The sequence below is a fragment of the Trachypithecus francoisi genome, unplaced genomic scaffold (genome assembly GCF_009764315.1).
Source record: "Trachypithecus francoisi isolate TF-2019V2 unplaced genomic scaffold, Tfra_2.0 Contig01580, whole genome shotgun sequence".
NCBI classification, from domain to species: Eukaryota; Metazoa; Chordata; class Mammalia; order Primates; family Cercopithecidae; genus Trachypithecus; species Trachypithecus francoisi.
The window spans coordinates 1,787,786-1,809,385 of NW_022681443.1; the positions used below are offsets into that span (position 1 = coordinate 1,787,786).

Here is a 21,600-nt window from a genome sequence, read left to right on the forward strand (position 1 = left end):
AGGCCGGGCGCGGTGGCTCAAGCCTGTAATCCCAGCACTTTGGGAGGCCGAGACGGGTGGATCACGAGGTCAGGAGATCGAGACCATCCTGGCTAACACAGTGAAACCCCGTCTCTACTAAAAATACAAAAACTAGCCGGGCGAGGTGGCGGGCGCCTGTAGTCCCAGCTACTCGGGAGGCTGAGGCAGGAGAATGGCGTAAACCCGGGAGGCGGAGCTTGCAGTGAGCTGAGATCCGGCCACTGCACTCCAGTCCGGGCGACAGAGCGAGACTCCGCCTCAAAAAAAAAAAAAAAAAAAAAAAAAAAAAAGAACAACAATAACAACACAAGTAAAAATGGAAAAGAAGACATTTCCCCAAGCCCTTAAATGTGGCTCCCACTTGAGGCTTTGGGGAGAGGACAAGCCAATCAGACCTTCCCTTCCCTTTTGTAGGAGGGGGGTGATGCACGGATGTGCCTGGTGGGGACCAGCAGGGAAGTGTGACGATTATGGAAGCCCAGGTGGGGATAGGAAGGGGAAAGAGTGTGAACAGGGATGGCTCCTGAGAGGAGGTGTCCTTGGAGCAGACTCTAAAATGAGGAGCAGGAATGTGCTGGGGGTGATCCAGGCAGAGGCAGGAATGAACTGAGAGAGGGGTCAGGAGGGGGGGACCATATCCAAAGTGCTAGCTTAGGAGTGGACTGAGGAGTTTCCACCCTAGGAGAGTCCCATGGTGGGCTTAAGGAAGACCCTTGGGGCTGCCTGGAGAAGGATGGAGGGAAGCGTGTGCTCATGAGACCAGAGATGAGGCTGCTGCAAGCGTGCAGAGATGAGGCCAGTAAGAACTGGGGGGAGAGGGAGGGGCCAAGGATGGTTTCTCAGGGCACGTGGAGGTACCCGGTTCAAGCTGAAACACAGTGTGGTTAGGGGGCTGATGGGACAACCACAGGGAGATGCTCAGGAGGCCAATGTGTCGATGCCAAATCTGGAGCTTGGGAAGGAAACCTGGGCTGGACACTGAGCTTTGGTTTGGGGCCCCTCCGTGGAATGGGTGTGGGAAGCCTCAGGGCGTGGCTGAGTGCACCCAGGGAAAGTGAGGGCCAAGAGGGGCACACCCCTTAAAGGAGGAGGACCCTGCAGGGAGACAGAGGCAGCAGACAGAGGGAGGAGGAGGGGTGCTGAGAGAGGTGGCTGGAAGCCCAGGGCATGGAGACCTGCAAGAGGGGATGAGAGGCAGGGTCAGGTGTCAGAGAGGGTTCCACCAAGATAAGGACTGAGAAGTCCTCATTTATCATCTTGGGGACATTAGCAAGAGCACTTTCAGTGTATCCTGGGAGGGAAAGGAGACCCTGAAAATCTGGGAACTTTGAGGATACTGAATGAGAAGAGAGGGGAGAGATTGGACAGTGGCTAATGGGTGCATGGGACTCCGCTGAGCCAATTGGTCTCACCCTGTGTCTGCTGGGCTCCAGCTCCAGCCCTAGCCCCTCCTAGAGGCCCCCAAAAGACTAGCTGTGGCTGTTGCCACGCTCAGAAGGGAGACCTGGTGGCCAAGCAGGCCCCTGCCCTTCTCTGTCTGTGGCTGCTGCACTCAGAAAAGAGGAGAAAGTATACATGGGGAAGCCAGGGCTCCCCCAGTCTGGAAGGCTGACCTCTTGCCAAATCCCAGCTGCCAGGATCCCCCCAACCTCAGCGGGCTAACCGGAAGGGAGGCCATCCTGCCAAGTGCTGCAGGTGCTGGGGGCACAGGTCCAAGGCAGGTCCAAGCCTGCCAGCCCCAGACGTGGGAGGAGCCACCTGTGCCATCTGGGCGTGGGGAGAGGGGCCATGGCAGGCACGAGGAAGTTTAGTTAATGAAAGTCAAAAATTGTTTTTTACATGACTAAAACCTGTTGCCTAAAACCTGTTTGCTCCTATTTTGAGTTTTGACTGTATTTTTAAAATGAGTAATATTATAGCTTAATGATAAAAATAGCAATCACTCAAATTGACTGAACATACCTGTGTTCCAGACACTATTCTTGGCCTTTCATATAAAGTACTTAATCCTCCTAATATCCTGGTGAGGTAGGTGCTATTACTATCCCCATTTTACAGGTGAGAAAACTAAGACTTCCCTTCATTGCATACTTTCAGTTTTTTCGTGATTATTTTCTGGCTCTTGGTTCTCTTATCCTAGAAATCCCCCAGAGCTGGAGTGGGGGAAGAGGTGGGTATGGGCCTGGATTTTCTCCTGCCTCTGCCAAACCTCTTAGGATGTTTCTGAGCTGAGTTTTCTCATCTGTAAGGTGAGGGGTTGGCTGCAATGGCTGCCTGGCTGCACTCTGCCACCCTGTAGGGAGGGTGCTGACACCAGTACAGGCATCCTGGAGGGCTGTCGGACCACAACATCCTCAGTCTTGCGAGTGGGCATCACCTGTGCTGTTTGCCCAGGATTTAACTTAAACAGCCCCAGAGGTAAGGGGTCCCTGCACTTACTCTCTGCCTCTCTCCTCCCTCCAATTTGCCTGATGCACTCCACCTGGGTGGAGGTAGCAGAGGGGGCAGCGTGGGCTTTGGCCTCTTTCTCCCTCTTCCTTCCACAGTTCTGATTTTTTGCTTAACCCCTTTCCTTGTGGTCTGGAAGTCAGTCCATGGCTGGGGTGGTGAATGTGTCCTGGATGTTTGTCTTGCCCAGTCTGTCTCCCTTGCACTTCTGGGAATCCCAAATTCATTCTTACAGGGAGGAAGGTGGCCATGGGACTCCAGGGGGAAATGACTGGCCCAGGGTCACATGACAGCCAAGAGTGGGTTCCTCCATGCTGGACTCCTTGTGTCTGAGCCCCATGCCTGAGTCAGGAAAGCCTGGAAAAGGTGAGTGGAGGAGGAGGAGCTCGGTGGGGCCTTGTTCTCCATTCAGCTTCCACCCAAGAGCTGTGGGCTTCCAGGTGTGTGAGGCTGGGTGCCTGGCACCTGAGCTCCTGCGGTTTGGGTCGTAGTCTGAGCCAGAGTGGGAGATTCAGGGTAGAGAAGTGATGAGGGGCACCCAGGTTTGTCTTATGGGGCACTCTGTTCCCGGCTCTGTGTAATGAGGGGAGGACCCCGAGTCCCTTGGACAGCGCATCCATCTCCTGGCCAGAGTGTGAGGGTGGAGCTTGTGCTGATTCGGGGGTGTCCGAAAGAAGGAAATGAAAGGGACATTTAATGAGGTCCTAGTACGTGCCAAGCATTTTCACACACCTACATTTGATTCCATTTCCACTACAGGTGGACACTGTTATACCTATTTTACAGACACAGAAACTGAGGCTAAGAGAGGTGCCTGGAGAGGGAAAAGGGTGGGGAGCGAATCTTTCTGGCGCGTCCCCTGTGCCTTAGTCACCGTGCCAGACGCCTGCCCGCGTTCCCTATCGGAATCCCCCCGCCTTGCCAGCGAGGAAGGCGCGATCGTCCCCGGAATACAGACGGGAGACCAGAGACTCGGGGACCGCGGGGTGATCGCGGCCGGGCGGCCCCTCACACCACCCGGGCGGCTCCCCCGACGGCGCGCGGCGCTCACCTCCAGGCGGTCGATGCGGTCCCGCAGGGCGCGCACGGCGTCCTCCAGCTCCAGGATGAGCGCAGGTGAGTCCCAGGGCCCGTCGGCCATGGTGTCGCGGCGGGGCCCCGCACCCTGAAGGCCGCGCGGCAGGCCGCTCTCGCAGCGGCCCAGCTTGCCGGTGAGCTCACGGATGGTGTCCTGGTCGGCGCGGATGCGCGCCTCCTGCTGCAGCGCCGTCTGGCGCAGCTGCTCGGCCGTGTTCTGCAGCAGCAGCAGCTCTTCGCGCTCACCCGGCGCAGCGCCCGCCGCGTCCCCCTGCTGGGCCCCCGACGGGCAGGCGGCCGCCAGCGGCGTGCACAAGAAGCGGCTGAACAGGGGCCCGGGCGGCAGCGGATGCGCGCTGGCCGCGGGTGCCCCGGGCAGCGCGGGGGGCCCGGCTGAGCCACCCGCGCCGTGCAGCGCGCTCAGGCTCCGGTGCGGGCCCGGGGACGCGGCGGCGCCCGAGGCGACCGAGGCGTTGTCGGCGCCGCCGGGCAGCGCCCGCGCTGGGCTGGCCGCCAGGGGCACGCTGGCGATGATGCAGATGACGGCACCGAGGAACGCCAGCATGCCCGCGGCCAGCAGTACGGCCAGGAACTTCAGCGTGAGGCGGGCGGCGGGGGCGCCCGAGGCCCCCGGCAGGCGCGGCGGCGGGGTCGGGGCGCGGAGCCCTGGCGCGCTGGGCCGAGTGGGGCAGGCGCTGGAGCCGGAGCCGGAGCCGGAGCCCGAGCTGTGGCCGCGGCCGCTGCTGCCGCCGCTCTGAGCCCGGGCGGCGGGAGGAGGAGAAGGCGGCAGGCGGCGGGGAGGGGGAGCGGGCGCGGCGGCCCCGCCCCACTCGCTCCCCCAGGCCGGCCCTGGCCCAGCCCCGCACCCGTTCCGTGCCGGGCGCCGGGCTGGGGGCGCCGCCGGGGATGCGGCGAGGAGCGAGGGCAGCGCCTGGGACCTTATCTTGTCGCGGTCACAGCGCAGGGGGCGGCGACCCGAGGGCCGCGCGGCGGGGCTCCTGGGTAATCCCCATCCCAGCCCTCCGGTGCTCTGGCCCCCTCCCCAAGCCGGTTATGCTCACAGCCACCCAGGAGGGAGCTCTCTTCCGGGATGGGCTCTGCGCTGGGGCGCCACAAGCTCGGTCGCAATTGAGCCTCGCCCTGGACAGGCTCACAATAGAAATGAGGAAACTGAGGCACTGGAGGTCAGGCCGCTGTCCAAGGTCACCAGGTGGCTGCGTTGGAGCCGCCTGCGAGCTCAGGCACGTTTCACTGGACCAGACTGTGGATGGGGCTAGAGTGGGAGCGGTTAGAGGAGAAGAGGCCAGTGTTGGGGGTTGGGGGGAGGCACGGATTTTGACCTAACTTCTGTTTATACTGTGGCCATCTGCCCATCACCCCGACCTGCAACGTTCTGAAGGAGCAGAGTTCACTCCCCACCACCCTCATTACAAAATCTTCCTGTGATCTCAGAGGGTGATGGAAATTCTCTCTGAATCCTTGGGGGCTTAGAGCATCACAGGTCCAGAGAACGCTCCCCCGCCCCCCACTGCAGTCTGCCTTCGTTGGCAAGCGATGCCACGTGCCTGGTGGGCATGTGGACCAGGCCCAGAAGGAACAGCAGGAATGGGAGTGGGCTGTGCTGTGGGGGTGGCGGAGGAGCGTTTTACTTTCTCCTGTCAAAAATGTCTATATATATTTTGTTGAAAATTAACTTTGCAATTAAAAACTTAAAAAAAAATCCTACTATCCTCCACAATTTATCTCCAGCTCCAATTTTCCATGAGGCCTTTCCTGACCGATATGGATTCCCAGGGCTGGAAGGGTGCTGGGAGGGCTGTGATTATTCCCAGCCCTGTCTCTCTTCCAAGCCTGCATTTTTGACTTGAAGTGAGGGAGCAAACCAGGATCTCTGGACCACCACGGCTACCACTGTGGTTTCGAGTGGACTTCACATAGCACTGGTGGTGCGGAGACACCAGAATGTTTCCCAGGAGGCCACAGCCCTGGGGGACACTCTCCAGCCACTGAGATTTTGTCCAGTGTTCCCAGGCACACGTGCTCCACCTCCCTCCACACATGTTAGGATGATGTCCACTCTGCTCACCTATCTCTAGGAGCCAGGGATTTTCATCCATACCTGAGTTGTGAAAGAGGAGAGAAGCAAACACAAGTGTTGCATGCCAGGAACCCGAGTGCTATGTGTGCGTGGATGTGTGCTCACACTCACTGAAGCTGTGACCTCAAAACCCAGTGCAGGCAGCTGGGCTTGGAGGAAACGTCTCATGGACAGAGAAATGGGCTGGGCTCTTGGAAGGCAAAGGCCAGCGGTAGGCCCTGCTAAAGTCCTGGGGATGCATGAGGCATCGGGACTCCTGGTATATCTACACGTGTGCTGTGAAGACAGAAGCACAGAGATAGCATCTCCAGAGAAACTGTCATAGGAAGTCCAGGGAAGGACAGGAGATGCCAAGAGAGAGGGCTGCTGCCAAGAGCAGCAGAGCCACTGTGACTTGGGCACCAAATGGTGCCACCTTTACCTGAGCGGCCCCCTGAGACTTTGGGGACAGTTTGGATAATGGGTCCAGAGGCTGGAGTCAAATCTTGTTCAAACTGGTCTGTTGATCCCCTAAAATGACTTTATTTATTTTTATTTTTTTGAGACTGAGTCTCGATCTGTCACCCAGGCTGCAGTGCAGTGGCATGATCTCGGTTCACTGGAACCTCTGCCTCACAGATTCAAGCAATTCTCCTGCCTCAGCCTCCCAAGTAGCTGGGACTACAGGTGCACACCATCACGCCCAGCTAATTTTTGTATTTTTAGTAGAGATGGAGTTTCAACATGTTGGCCAGGCTGGTCTCGAACTCCTGACCTCAGGTGATCCACCTGCCTTGGCCTCCCAAAGTGTTGGGATCACAGGCATGAGCCATGGCGCCCGGCCTCTCCCTTCTTCCTTGACCCATCTCTATCCCCAGCATTCAGCATGAAGCCTGCTCAGGGAAGCTTCTCGGTGAATGTTTGCTGAACTAGTTTCGTAATGCCGCTGCTGCAGGCAGAGGAAGGAGGAGAGGACAGAGAGGTCCCAAAGCCCATTTCTCCTAGGTCTTGGGAGAGAACCCCCCTTAATCCTAACACAGGATTCCTCAAGGGATGATCAGAGAAGTATTCTTGGGGGAACTTCCCTAAAACTGGAATAGTTCCTATATTTTCCCTCTGAATTGTCATGACTCCTAGTTTTTTTTTTTTTTTTTAATTTCTTCACTTTCATTCCATTCTTAGGCTAAGGGAATTCTGCCATATATAACAAATATAGGAATTCGTTTTAGAAAATATGTTTTGAGACCTACATTGTGCCAGGCATAGTGCCAAGCCTGGGGAAAGCTGGGAACAAGACACGCTCACACAGTTTGTATTCCAGTGGGGAGGCAGGCAGTAAACAAATGAATAGCTAAGTAAACAAGTTAATTTCCAATAATGATGAGAATGACAAAGAAGAATCTTAAAGTGATGTTATAGAAAGTTACAGGAAGTGGGAAGTGGGGAATTGGGAGGTGGGCAGTATTTATAAGGTGGTCAGACCTAAATGACCCGGGAAAACAGCCATGCAGAAGTCTGGGGAAAGATGGTGTATTCTAGGCAGAGGGAACAGCTAGTGCAAAGGCCCTGGGGCAGAAAGCAGAGTGGTATGTTTCAGGAACAGAAGGAACAGAGTGGGGCTAGAGCAGAGTGAGATGTAGGGGAGGGAGGAAGCTGGACAGGAAGGTGGGGGCCATGTAGAGATTTACAGGCTCCGGGAAGGGAGTGGGTCTGATTCCTTTACCTGAGCTGCCCCCTGAGACTTTGGGGACAGTTTGGATAAATGGGTCCAGAGGCTGGAGTCAAATCTTGTTTAAACTGGTCTGTTGATCCCCTAGAATGATTTTATTTTTTATTTTTTATTTTTGAGACAGGATCTCGCTCTGTCACCCAGGCTGCAGTGCAGTGGCGTGATCTCAGCTCACTGGAACCTCTGCCTCGCAGGTTCAAGCGATTCTCTTGCCTCAGCCTCCCAAGTAGCTGGGACTATAGGTGCACACCACCATGCCCAGCTAATTTTTTTTTTTTTTTTGAGACAGTGTCTCGCTCTGTCGCCCAGGCTGGAGTGCAGTGGCCGGATCTCAGCTCACTGCAAGCTCCACCTCCCGGGTTCACGCCATTCTCCTGTCTCAGCCTCCCGAGTAGCTGGGACTACAGGCGCCCGCCACCTCGCCCGGCTAGTTTTCTGTATTTTTTTTAGTAGAGACGGGGTTTCACCATATTAGCCAGGATGGTCTCGATCTCCTGACCTTGTGATTCGCCCGTCTCGGCCTCCCAAAGTGCTGGGATTACAGGCTTGAGCCACCGCGCCCGGCCAATTTTTGTATTTTTAGTAGAGATGGAGTTTCAACATGTTGGCCAGGCTGGTCTTGAACTGCCAGAGTGGTCTTTTAAAAACACAAAGCAGGTGGTATCACTTCTCTGCTTCAGCCCTCCAACTGGGTTACAAAGAGATAAGAGAGGGTCGGGAGCGTTGGCTCATGCCTGTAATCCCAGCACTTTGGGAGGCCAAGGCAGGTGGATCATTTGAGGTCAGGAGTTCTAGACCAGCCTGGCCAACATGGTGAAACCCCATCTCTACTAAAAATACAAAAATTAGCCAGCTGGTAGTGGTGTGTGCCTGTAATCCCAGCTACTCAGGAGGCTGGGGCAAGAGAATCATTAGAGCCTGGGAGGCAGAGGTTGCAGTGAGCCGAGATCATGCCACTGCACTCCAGTCTGGGCGACAGAGACCCTGTCTCAAAAATGAAAACAAAAAAGCAAGAGGAAATGTGGGAGGAGGGAGGACAATTGGAGGGCTATGTCTCCATCCAGGTCCTTCTCCGAGTAATGGCGACTTGGAGTTGTCGGTGGTAGAAAGATGTGGATGGATTGCAGATTTGTTTTACAGGTAGCGTTTATCAGTTGGACCCTCCAGGAAGCAAACACTGACATGGGGTTGGAAGTGCAAGTGCTTTATTGGGGGTGAAGTCCTGTGAAAGATAAGAGGGCCAGAAACAGAATTGGGCAGGGAGAGTCTCCGACTTCAGTGCTGATCTAACAAAGTGTTGGCCACCCCAATAGGGAGCTCTGGGGCTGAGATTGCCCAGGAGGGAGTTTTTGCATCAGGCACAAGTGGCCTGTCTCTATGGTGCCCTTTTCACCCTGAGTCATTGGCTGGAAGCCCCCCCAGAAGAGCAAGGCTTCAGCTCAGAAGCTGAGGTGGATCACAAAGTTGGAGAGCATCTGCTAACTGCCCCACCTGCTGCTGAGTGGCAAATCTGTGGTTAAATGGAGAGCTGAGGGGGCCGCTCCCTGGCTGCCATGGTCCATTCCTTACACCAAGGTCCAGTTCTCCATACACGGGCAGGAGCAGTCCCTCCAAGGTCCCCGTGGCCTCTCTTCCTGAGGGACATCTGGAAGGGGGAGGTTGGTGGGAAGAACACCAGCCTCCGCTGCTGCAGTTGGTTTCAGGCTGCAAGAGGCATCATGGATTCCTCCCCTGTCCATCTCATCATTCTCCCAGTCATTGACTCTGCTGATAAAAGGGGGAAGAACATTCTTTCATTCCCTGGAGCCTAGGAAAGTCCATGGTACAACATACTTTCTCAATAAATGTTTTTTGAGGCCAGGCATGGTGGCTCGTGCCTGTAATCCCAGCACTTTGGGAGGCGAAGGCAGGAGAACGTCTTGAGCCCAGTTCAAGACTAGCCTGGGCAACATGGTGAAACTCTGTTTCTGCAAAAAATACAAAAATTCCCCACGCATGGTGGCACGCACCTGTCATCCCAGCTACTTGAGGGGCTGAGGCAAGAAGATCTCTTTAGTCCCAGACGTCGGGGCTGCAGTAAGCTGTGCTTGTGCCACTGCACTCCAGCCTGGGTGACACAGCGAGACACTGTCTCAATACAAAAATAAAAATAAAAGTTTTTTGAACTGAGATACACTTTTAAAAGGGGGGAGGAGGGAGAAAGAGAAATTGCACAGGAAAGGCCTTTAGACTGTAATCAAGTCATTTCTAAAAGATGGGTGATTGGATGCTGATTAGGTAACTGGTGGTTTCACCAGGCACATGGCAGAGCCAGGATTTGAACACAGGCTTAGGGTGATGAACTCATCCCAGCTGGCCTGGAATTTTCCCAGTGTCAGCACTGAAATGCTTGCATCCTGGGAAACCTCTCAGTCCTGGGCAAACACGGACAGTTGGTCACCCTGGCTATCTTCAAACCCATTCTCCCACCACACTCTCTCAGTGCTGGTATATATCACCTAGCAATGAAACACACACATCTTTCTCTTCCCTCGACCCCCATCCTTCCCTCTCCTCTAGCATCTCCCTCTTTTCCTGCTGCCTGCAGACTGTGAGCTCCTTGAGGGCTGGGACCAGCTGCAGCACCCTCATCTCTGTGACTCCAGGGCTGGCACTCGTGGGTGCTCAAACTCCCAGTGAAGGAGTTTGGGGAGATGGGTGGGATTACAGATGTGAACCACCATGCCTGGCCTCAAAAAACATTTATTGAGAAAACATTTTGTACCTCTTGGGGTGTGCCTGTGAACAAAGGGTTCTTTTCCCCGGGGTGGGGGGTGGTAAAGAGGTTGGGGACAAAGAGAGTGTCTGTGTCCATCCTGAAGTCTCCAACTAGGTCCGGTCTCAAGACCTGAGCTGCCTCAGTCTCCTCATCTGTAAGGTAGAGCCAGTGGTACCTATGTATAGGATTATAATGGGAAGGAAATGAGGCCAGGTGAGACGTGTCTATAATCTCTCCCAGGGACTCAAGGCAGTGACCATTTCCTACCATGCTGCTGTGTATTACTGGTGCAAGGCTCAGTACTTGCTATACCTTCCTTATTTATTCCTAGCATATATTAGGTACTCAATAAATGTTCATTCCCTTCTTGACGTCTTTGCCTTTGATTCCCCAGGCTTAGTCCCTAGTTGCTCTGCCCTTTCTTGGTTCCCCTCCCGCCCCCGTTCTGAGCAGAGGTGGGGAATCATTCAGATGAAGGATCATATGTATATTCAATCAACACACGCCAGTCTGAGGGCTTCCAAGTGGGGTGCAGGGTTCAGCTGAGGCCCAGAAGTGTTCACACATCAGTAGTGAATGCTGATATTGAGAACCCAGACCAGAGAGGAGGGCAGAAGCCAGGAAAAAGAGAGCTTTCCTCTCCGGGGAAGCCCAGAGATTTCCATCCAGAGTTTCTGCCTCCCTGGAAGCAGCAAAAGGAGCCAATCCAGCTCGCAGATTTGGGCAGGAAACAAGGACATCTGTTCCCGCACAGGCTCAGGAGGGGCCGAGAACCAAGGAGGAAACGTGTGTCCACCTTGTGGGGGGCCCTCGGTGTTGGCTGGAAAGTGTGTGCCTGAGTCCAGGCCCAGGAAAGAAAGACCAGAAGGAGTGGCCAGCCAAGGATGCTGTAGGGGTGGGGTGGGGGTGCCCCTCACTGTCTCAAGGGCCACCTGCAGCCCCTGTTTGCTGGTCTGTTCCTCCTGCCACTTTGTACTGTACTGGGCTCTCACCTGTGGCAGCCCTGGAACTCTACAGTATAATCTTTCCATGTCACAGATGAGAAAATCAAAGCTCAGAGACATTCGGTCATTTGCCCTGAGGTCCCTGGTCTGTGGGGGGTACCGCTGGTATTTGAACCCAGAAGTTGTCAGACTCAGGTTCCCCAGCTCACGTTCTGACACTGCCCTTCAAAGTGTCTGTGGACTGGTCTCTGCTGGGTGAGGAGGCAGCCAAGTCCATCCTGGGAAGCCCCCTCCTCCCTTTGCTCTCCCCCTTCCCCTCTGGAGCGTGTCTCAAAACAGCCACCATGGCCCCCTCCTTGGCTCACCAGTGGTCCCAGCACCAGTTTCTGTTGCACTATCTGTAACCTGTGTTTCCTCGACGAGGCTGTGGACTCCTCAAGGCCTCAAACCTTATGTTCTCCATATGTGGGTCACTGGCACCCAGGGCATGTCCAGGGTACATTTGATTCCTGCCCAATGGACCCTAAGGAGTGGTGGCCACCTCTGCAGCTCCACTAGGAAAGGCATTTTCAGGTGGCCCCCAGGGTTCTGCAGCCACTGCACTTGGAGGCAGGGAAGCTGAGTCCTTGGGCTGGGGGAAACTTCCTTTCCTCATACGTAAAATGGGTACGCATAAACCTAACCTGCCTCTGGTGAGGTGGAGGCACCTGAGATCTCACCTGGGTGGCCATTTGTGTGTGTCCCAGCGAGGAACCAAGGGTACCTGGCAGCTCCTCCTCAAATACCATCTGTCTCCCGATCTAGCTCAAGTATCCAAGGCGAGCCCTAGAAGTGGGGGGCAGGTTGAGAGATTCTGCAGGCTGGAAGAAGGGACTACACAGGAAGCCAGGGTGGGGTGGGCAGTGCTGCCAGCCGGGCCCCTCCCTGCTCCTGCCCCTCGAGCTTGCCAGCCCACAGGCCCACCTTGGGCTGGGTCCAGGCTTGGCTCTTTCTCTTCTCTGAAATTTGCCTGCCACCAGCACTAGCCACAGCCACTTACAAAGACACCTCCCTCTCTAGCCTCCCACCACACACGTGGCTCCCTAGCCACTCAGCCTTGAAGGGGTGAGGGACCAGGAGCATTTTTTTTCTCAGCCCCTTTGCAACGCTCCACTTTGGAATGGGTACTTGGTCTCCATTGTCCTCAGCTTTGGAGGTCTAGGCTGGAGGGGGACAGCAGGGTTGGAGAGGAAGGAATGGATCTGAGTGACATTTCCATTAAGGGGTCAGTTAGTCACAAACGCTGGTGGCTGGCTGGAAAGGAATGAGTCAAACACAAGGCCTGGGGTTCAGGCCCCATTGGGGAAGCAGATGAGTAAGGCAGCCTGCTGCGGGGTGCACTTTGCAGTCGGGTTTTAAATGTAGAGTTTGAGGGCATTGCATCAACGTGGAGTGGAGTAATTGAAATATGGACTTTGAAGTCAAGGAGTTGGATTTTAATCCCAGCTGCACAACTTACTAATAGAGTCACCTGGAGCAAGTGACTCAGCCACTCTCTCCGGTTTCCTTGGCTGCACCATGGGGGGATTTATGTAAGAGTGAAATGCGAGTGTGCAGCTCAAAGCCTGGCTCGTGGAGCGCTCGGCAGAGCTCCCTGCAATTCCAAAAGGAAGGGGATATTACGATCCTTTCTCATTTCGTATATGGGGAAACTAAGGCATGGAACAGATATGCACATATTCCCAGGGCCCCGTACAGCCAGGCTGTCCAGCTCCAATGACTGTGCCCTTAACCACGGTGCTATGCACAGAACGGTGTTGGTGTGGTGGTTAAGGATGATGGCATGGGGTCAAATCCTGGCTCTGCCACTCCAGAATTTCTAAGCAAGTAATCACATTTCGGAGCCTCAGTTCCCTTATCTGTATATCGTGTGTACTGTGCTCTCTGGTGCTACGGTTAGAATATTTGTTCTATCCAACACTCATGTTGAAGTTTAATCCCTAATGTGGGGGTATTGAGAAACAGAGCTCTTAAGAGACGATTGGGTCCTGAGGGCTCTGCTTTCATGAATGGGTTAATCCATTCATAGATTAGTGGATTAAGGGGTTATCACAGGAATGGGGCTGTGGAGAAGCTGGCAGGAGGGAGACATGAGGTAGTCCTCTCAGCCCCCTCACCCTGTGATGCCCTGTGCCATCTCAGGACTCTGTAGAGTCCCCACCAGCAAGAAGGCCCTCACCAGAGACAGCCCCATTGACCTTGAGCTTCTTAGCTTCCATAACTGTAAGAAATAAGTTCCTTTCCTTTACAAATTACCCAGTATCAGAAATGCTGTTATAAGCAACAGAAAACAAAACAAAGACATCTGGGTTGTGGGGATTTAATGAATCGGTTAGTGTAAAGTCCACTCAGTACGTATTAGCTATCCTTAGAGTAATTCTGAGTTCGAAAGGATAATTAGAGGGAAACCCCTCCCCCGTTTTACAGGAGATGATACAGAGACCAGAGAGGGTGATTGACCAGACTGAGGTCACACAGCTGGAAGAGCTAGGACTCAAGCCACTGTTTTCCTACTTGCCTCAAGCTGTTACATGGGAGGAGGACATCGAGAATTGGTGAGCAGATAGCTGGGATGCCAGACTGGAAGTCAGAGTTGTGGTCACATCTGGACACAGAGATCTAGAAGGTGTGTCTTCTTACTCACCACCTCCTTTAATCCAAATAAGCCTGCCAAGTAGGGGGCCCTAGTCTCTTTTCCAGCTGAGGAGCACTGAGGCCTGGAGAGGAGAAGTGACCGAGAGGCTTCAAACCAGGACGCCTGTCTCATGGACAAGGGTCTCTTAATGGTGCCTGAGTTTGAAAGGCAGGCAGGCAGATGAGCTCCCCGGAGGGAACCAGAGATGATAGGAGCAGAAGCCTTCCACAAGGGCACCAGTGCACAGAGACCAAACCGTGTGTGCTAGCAGGGACTGCCAAGGGAGCTAGCGAGTGACGATCATTTTAATGAGTCCCCTTGGGGGACAGGGTCCACATTTGCCTTTTCCAAAGTGTGTCCTGTTTCCTTGCTCACAGCTGGGAGTATCTGAGCCTTTACTGAGAACTCCTAGGGATATCCAGATCTCCTCTGAAAGAGCCTGTTGCTGGCGCTGCAGTTTCAAACCCTGAGGCGTGATAGGCAGGAGAAGCTGGTGGGGGGCTTGTCCTCATTTCACAGGACTGAGGACCCCTGCCACCCGGCTTTGTTCTGTTTCCATCAGCCCACCCTGGCTCTGCACCGATGTTTCTCAGGCCCTTGTGTTCATAAAGGCTGATTGCTGGCGGCTGTCATTTAAATGGAGGCTCATGTCTTTGTCAAGCTCTGAGCTCACTCATCCTTTGGAAAAGACAGAAAAGACTTTGGTGCCAATTTGTTCTAATGAAGGCCATATCCTTTCTAGAGGGATCAGAGGGGGACCTGTTCCCATCCTATAAAATAGTCTCTTAATGCAAAAAAATTTTAAGTCAGATTGGCTGTGCGCCCCTGCGTGTCTGCCCGCTATTAGGAATGTTCACATTCCTCCTTGAATCTCACTGTCCTAAAGATTTCAGAAGGTTGGGGAGGGAGCAAGATGCAGGGGAGACAGCTCTGGGTTACTGTCCAGATAGATGAAGTTTTGGGTTTTAGTTACCTTTTTGCTATTGATTTTGTTTTTCAATTTTTTAATCATAGTAAAATATGTTACAATAACAAAATTTACCATCTTAACCACTCTTTTTATTTTTTAGACGCAGGGTCTTGCTCTGTCACCCAGGCTGGGGTGCAGTGTTACGATCATGACTCATCACAGCCTTGACATCCTAGGGTCAAGTGATCCTCCCACTTCAGCCTCCTGAGTAGCTGGGACTACAGGCACGCACCACTATGCCCAGCTAATTTTTCTATTTTTTGTAGAGATGGGGTTTTGCCATGTCGCCCAGGGTGGTCTCAGACTCCAGTCCTCAAGGGATCCACATCTCAACCTCTCAAAGTGCTGGGATTACAGGCATGAGCCACTACACTCAGCTCCATCTTAACCATTTATTTATTTTATTTTATTTTATTTTGAGACAGAGTCTCGCTCTGTCGCCCAGGTTGGAGTGCAGTGGCCGGATCTCAGCTCACTGCAAGCTCCGCCTCCTGGGTTTACACCATTCTCCTGCCTCAGCCTCCTGAGTAACTGGGACTACAGGCGCCCGCCACCTCGCCCGGCTAGTTTTTTTGTATTTTTTTTTTTTCAGTAGAGACGGGGTTTTACCGCGTTAGCCAGGATGGTCTCGATCTCCTGACCTCATGATCCGCCTGTCTCATCCTCCCAAATTGCTGGGATTACAGGCTTGAGCCACCGCGCCCGGCCTAATTTTATTTTAAGTTCTGGGATATATGTACAGAATGTGCAGGCTTGTTACATAGGTATACATGTGCCATGGTGGTTTGCTGCATCTATCGACCCCTCAACTAGATTTTAAGCCCCGCATGCATTAGCTATTTGTCCTGATGCTCTCCCTCCCCTCCCCACCTCCACCCCTTGACGGGCCCGGTGTGTGTGGTTCCCCTCCCTGTGTCCATGTGTTCTCATTGTTCAACTCCCACTTATAAGTAAGAACATACAGTGTTTGGTTTTATGCTCCCATGTTAGTTTGCTGAGGATGAGGGTTTCCAGCTTCATCCATGTCCCTGCAAAGGCCATGATCTCATTTCTTTTTATCACTGCGTTAACCATTCTTAAGGGTACAGTGGAGTGGCATTACACACATTCACATTGTTGTGCAACCATCACCACCATCCATCCCAGAAATCTTTTTGTCTTGTAAAACTGAAATTTCAGGCCAGGCACAGTGGCTCACGCCTGTAATCCTAGCACTTTGGGAGGCTTAGGCAGGTGGATCACGAGGTCAGGAGTTCGAGACCATCCTGGCCAACATGGTGAAGCCCTAGCTCTACTAAAAATACAAAAATTAGCCAGTCGTGGTGGCATGTGCCTGTAGTCCCAGCTACTCAGGAGGCTGACGCAGGAGAACAGCGTGAACCTGGGAGGCGGAGCTTGCAGTGAGCCGAGATCACGCCATTGCACTCCAGCCTGGGTGACAGAGCGAGACTCCGTCTCAAAACAATAAATAAATAATAAATAAATAAAAACAAATAATAAATGTAAAAATAAATAAAGAAATAAAACTGAAACTTCATACCCATTAAACACTAACTCCACATCCTCCCTCCTCCTAAGCTCCTGACAACCACCATTCTACTGTCTCTGTATGATTTTGGCTACTCTAAATATCTCATGTAAGTGGAATCATACAGTATATGTCTTTCTTATGACTGGCTTACTTGACTTAGCATCACAGCCTCAAGGTTTATTCACGTTGTAGCATGTCAGAATTGCCTTTCTTCTATGTGTATGTCATCTTTTGCTTCTCCATTCTTCCACTGATGGACACTTGAGTTGCTTCCACATTTAGCTATTGTGAGTAATGCTTCTATGAACATGGGTATACAAATATCTTCTCCAGACTCTGCATTCAATGCTTTTGGGTATATATCCAGGAGTGGAATTGCTGGATCAAATGGCATTTTTAATGTTTTGAGGAACTGCCATACCACAGCAGCTATTCTATTTTATATTCCTACCAACAGTGCACAGGGTTCCAAGTTATCCATATTCTTGCCAACATTTTTTTTTTTAAATAGTAGCCATCTTAATAGGTATGAGTTAGCGGGGCGCGGTGGCTCATGCCTGTAATCCCAGCACTTTGGGAGGCTGAGGCGGGCAGATCACTTAAGGTCAGGAGTTTGAGACCAGCCTGGCCAACCTGGTGAAACAGCATCTCTACCAAAAATACAAAAATTAGTTGGTCATGGTGGTGTGCGCCTATAATCCCAGCTACTTGGGAGGCTGAGGCAGGAGAACCACTTGAACCTGGGAGGCGGAGGTTGCAGTGAGCCAAGATCACACCACTGCACTCCAGCCTGGGCAACAGAGTAAGGCTCTGTCTCAAAAAAAAAAAAAAAAAAAAAAAAGGTATGAGTTGACATCTCATTGTAGTTTTGATGTACATTTCCCTAATGGTTAGTGATGTTGAGCATCTTGTCATGTGACCTTTGACTATTTGTATATCCTATTTGGATAACTGTCTATTCAAGTTCTTTGCCTATTTTGAATCAGGCTTTGGTTTTTGTTGTTGTTGTTGCGGCGTTTTAGTTCTCTACATATTCCGGTATCAATCCCTTATCAGATACATGATTGGCAAATATTTTCTCCCATACTGTGGATTGACTTTTTACCCTGTTAATAGTCTCTTAATGCATAAAAATTTAAAAATTTTCATGAAGTCCAACTTTTTTCTTTAGTTTCCTGCGCCTTTGGAGTCACATCCAAGAAATCTTTGCCAAACCCAGTGTCATGAAACTTTTGCCCTATATTTTCTTCTCAAAGTTTTTTAAGGTCTTACATTTCAGTCTTTGATTCATTTTAAGTTTTGTATATGGCATTAGGTAAGGATACGACTTCCACCTTTTGTATGTGGATATCCAGTTTTCCTAGCACTGAAAAGACTGTCCTTTCCCTACTGAATGGTTTTGGCACCCTTGTCAAAAATCATCTGACCACACCTGTGAAGGTTTATGGTGGGGTCTCTTTCCTATTCCTTCGGTCTATAAGCCCATCTTTATGCCAGTACAACACTGTTTAGAGTCCTGTTTGCTATTAATTTTTAACTAATTATACACGATCTGAGATGCCAATTTCTTAAAAATTATTGAGACTTGCTTTATCTCCTGCCACATGATATACACGATAATTTTAGAAATTTTTTGTTTGTTTGTTTTGTTTTTCCCTGAGACAAAGTCTCACTCTGTCTTCCCAGGCTGGAGTACAGTGGCACAATCTCGGCTCACTGCAACCTCTGCCTCCCGAGTTCAAGTGATTCTCCTGCTTCAGTCTCCTGAGTAGCTGGCATTACAGGCATGTGCTTCCATGCCCAGCTAATTTTTGTATTTTTAGTGGAGATGGGTTTTTGCCATGTTGGTCAGGCTGGTCTCGAACTCCTGACCTCAGGTGATCTGCCCACCTCGGCCTCCCGAAGTGCTGGGATTACAGGCATGAGCCACTGTGCCTGGCAGTTTTAGGAAATCTTCAATGCATGTTTGAAAATAATGTGTTGGGTGCAGGATTCTGTATGTACTGTTGGCTGTTTTGGTATTTGTCTTTATGGCTTGTGTGTTTTGTAATTTTGGATAGTGAGCTCACATTTACAACGGTTTTATCTGTGAGAATCCTGTGTGGCTTTACTGTGGGTAGTGCCATCCACAGAGGCTTGCATTTGCTACTAGTAGTCACATGTCTGTGATGTAACTCGCCCCAGGGTTTTTCTTCTATTAATTTCTATACTTGGGAGTCCTGGGACCATGTGGGTAATACAAATTCAAACCTTAAATTCATGTTAGTGAAGGTCTAGAGTTAAAATTTCTCAAGAGATCATTCTTTTTAAATTTTTTCCAGCAGAGCCAGAAATGAGACAACTTTTTCGTCTTGTCCGTTTGTGACAGGGTGATCTTTCCTCACCATATGCTTTTTCATTGAGGATACGGGTCCAGTTTTATTCTGGTTCCAAATTTCTGTTGGCAAGAGTCCCAGGCCTTGTCTCCTATCCCTCCCTCCACAGGTATAAAATCCAAGCTCCTTTGGTTACCAACATTAGCAAAAGCCACCACCTCCCACGCCCATCTCCTGCCTCCCTTTGCCACCCATAGGCCCACCCTGCAGGACAGCCAAAGAATAAACATCTGCCTGTCACTCTGATTTTTGGCTTTTGTCTGTTTTTGGTACCTGGGGATTTTTTTTTTTTTTTTTTTTTTTTTTAAATCTCGGAAACCAGGTGGGTGTTTGAAAGAATGTTTATGTTTTATCCACTCTTTAAGTACAGACAGAAGGTTAGCAGGTTTCATGCCTCAGACCTGGGTTCCATTCTCTCTGCCTCTGAGTGATTTTGCGGAGCATCGCCACCCCACAACTCTCAGGCCTCGCCTTCCACCTATCCAATGGGGCTAATCATTCCCCAGCCTCACCTCCTGGGGATGCTCATGGAGATAAAAGGCATGAGATTGAGGGGGTAGAGGCGGGCGGCAAGGGGCTGGACATTGTCCCCTGGAATTTCCAGTGGCATCCAGAGCTAGGCACCTATGTCCCCTGGTGGTGCTTCCAGGATGGCTGGTGACCAGTCATCTCAGAGCTGAGGTGCACTAAGGGACAAAGACCCTTCAACAGACTTCTCCAGCAGTGCCTGTATGGGCAGGAGCTCGCTCTGAGCCTTGAATCCATAGATGAAAACCCCTCCAGGACCCTATGGCTGATTTACTCCCTTGTCCCAAACCGAACTCATCTTCCCTGCAAGCTGTGTCCTCCAGCAGCTTCTCCACTTGAGAAGAGTGTACCCACTCACTCCTCTGCCTATACCACATACCCAGGTGCTTCTTCAAAGCGACTTTCTTTCTTTCTTTTTTTTTTTTTTGAGACCGAGTCTTGCTCTGTCGCCCAGGCTGGAGTGCAGTGGCCGGATGTCAGCTTACTGCAAGCTCCGTCTCCCGGGTTTATGCCATTCTCCTGCCTCAGCCTCCCGAGTACCCGGGACTACAGGCGCCTGCCACCTCGCCCGGCTAGTTTTTTTGTATTTTTCAGTAGAGACGGGGTTTCACTGTGTTAGCCAGGATGGTCTCGATCTCCTGACCTCGTGATCCGCCCGTCTCGGCCTCCCAAAGTGCTGGGATTATAGGCGTGAGCCACCATGCCCGGCCAAAGAGGCTTTCTTACAAGCTCTCAAAGGCAGTCCCTCACCAAATCCTAAATATTCCAAACAGCCCTCCACTCTGGCCACTTCCTGTTGTCCCCACTGCCTCAGGCCTCATTATCCTCACCAGGGTCATTTCAAGTCTCGCCCTAGAGTGGCCTCTGTTCCTCCTGGGACTCCCTCCTGAGCTCACAGCTTCCCTGGCTGATGCTCAGAGCATGTGGATGTCTGGAGGCCAGGACAGGGCCTCTCCCCTGCCGCTTCCTTTGTGACCCCACCGCTGTGGATCAGGTGTCCTTGTGCTCAGCCTCTGCAGGCCACCAGGCCTTTTTGAAGTCTGTCCTCTCAGAAGCCAGCAGCCTGAACAAAGAGCGCGTAGAATCAGCTCACAGGCTTGTTAGCTGGCTTGGGAGGGGGCTGGGCAATTTGACATGGCCTCTGTCACCTACCTATTCACTCCAGGCATGGCTTGACATGGACCAAAAAATTTCAACTTTTAGCTTTTAAAAAGCTACCAAGAGTCGGGCACGGTGGTTCATGCCTGTAATCCCAGCACTTTGGGAGGCTGAGGCGGGCGGATCATGAGGTCAGGAGTTCAAGACCAGCCTGGCCAACATGGTGAAATCCCGTCTCTACTAAAAATAGAAAAATTAGCTGGGCATGGCGGTGTGTGCTTGTAATTCCAGCTACACGGGAGACTGAGGCAGGAGAATTGCTTGAATCCGGACCCGGGAGGCAGAGGTTGCAGTGAGCCGAGATTGTGCCACTGCACTCCAGCCTGGGCCACAGAGCAAGACTCTGTTTCAAAACAAACAAACAAACAAACAAACCAAGTAATTTTGCAAAAACAGTCATCCTCATCCGATCCCATTTTATCCCCCACTCCTTAGCTTGCCCCAGCCCTGAGCTTCACCCCACCGCTGACCCTTAGCCCTGGGAGGAGGTCCAAAAATAGGACAAGGAAGGGGTGGGGCCAGGCAGGCACCCCCACCTCTCTAAGCCCAGTCGGCTCACTCTTGGGCAATTGCTTGGTCTTGCCCAGTCCTCATCACAAACTGTTCAGTTCCTCGAGAAGTTGCCACGGCCTCCTCACTCATTAACCTTCAACTAATAAGGAGACTTACCTGCATAGCAATGGCAGGACTTGTGATCCGGAACATGGTGACTAATTTTGGCATGCACGTGCCTCACACGGGCTGCCCCATGTCCTCATTCCCAAGAGCCTGGGGTTCAGGGGCAAACAGATGGGGCTGGGGTGAATGCCGACTCCCCTTCTTCAAGTGTGTCCCCTTGGGCAAATGAACAAGTTGATGACTTCGCCTCTCTGGCCTCCTCCTCCCCGTGACATCTGCTCATAACTCATGGGCTCGCTGGGCATGGGTGAAGGACATGGGCTAGGGCCAGTGATGTGCTCACCAGGGCTTGGCCAATAGTAGGTGCACTGATAATTCGGGGTTTAAAAAAAAAGTACAAATGAGGGCTTTCTGGGAGCAGAACACCAAGACAGGTGTTCAAGATGACAAGGAGGTGGCCATGAGGTGCAGCAGTGGCACTGAGCAGGACCAACCCTGGCTTACTGGCTGCCCTGTCAGTGCTTCACTGTGGGTCCCTTCCCACCCACCTGCCCAGTGGCATCCCTGTATCTGGGACAGGTACATACTCCCATTTGTACTGCTGGCTCCTGCCTGGCCAGGGCCAGGCCCACTGGTAATGCTCAGAGGCAGTTGATTGATTGCACTGAGCTCCAGGTCTACCTCTCAGCCAC

At 52.2% G+C, this 21,600-nt stretch overlaps 1 protein-coding gene across 1 annotated transcript in view; it reads right to left on the reverse strand.

Moving 5' to 3' along the window:
- Positions 1 to 11,331, reverse strand: part of NPTXR (neuronal pentraxin receptor) — a 34,164-nt gene extending 22,833 nt beyond the window's left edge. The window contains exons 1-2 of the mRNA XM_033188603.1: positions 11,264 to 11,331; positions 3,521 to 4,544 (exon numbers count right to left, since the gene is read on the reverse strand). Coding sequence (XP_033044494.1) covers positions 3,521 to 4,544; positions 11,264 to 11,331 — 1,092 coding nt within the window. The remainder of the gene's footprint in view (positions 1 to 3,520; positions 4,545 to 11,263) is intronic.
- Positions 11,332 to 21,600: the final 10,269 nt, after the last annotated feature.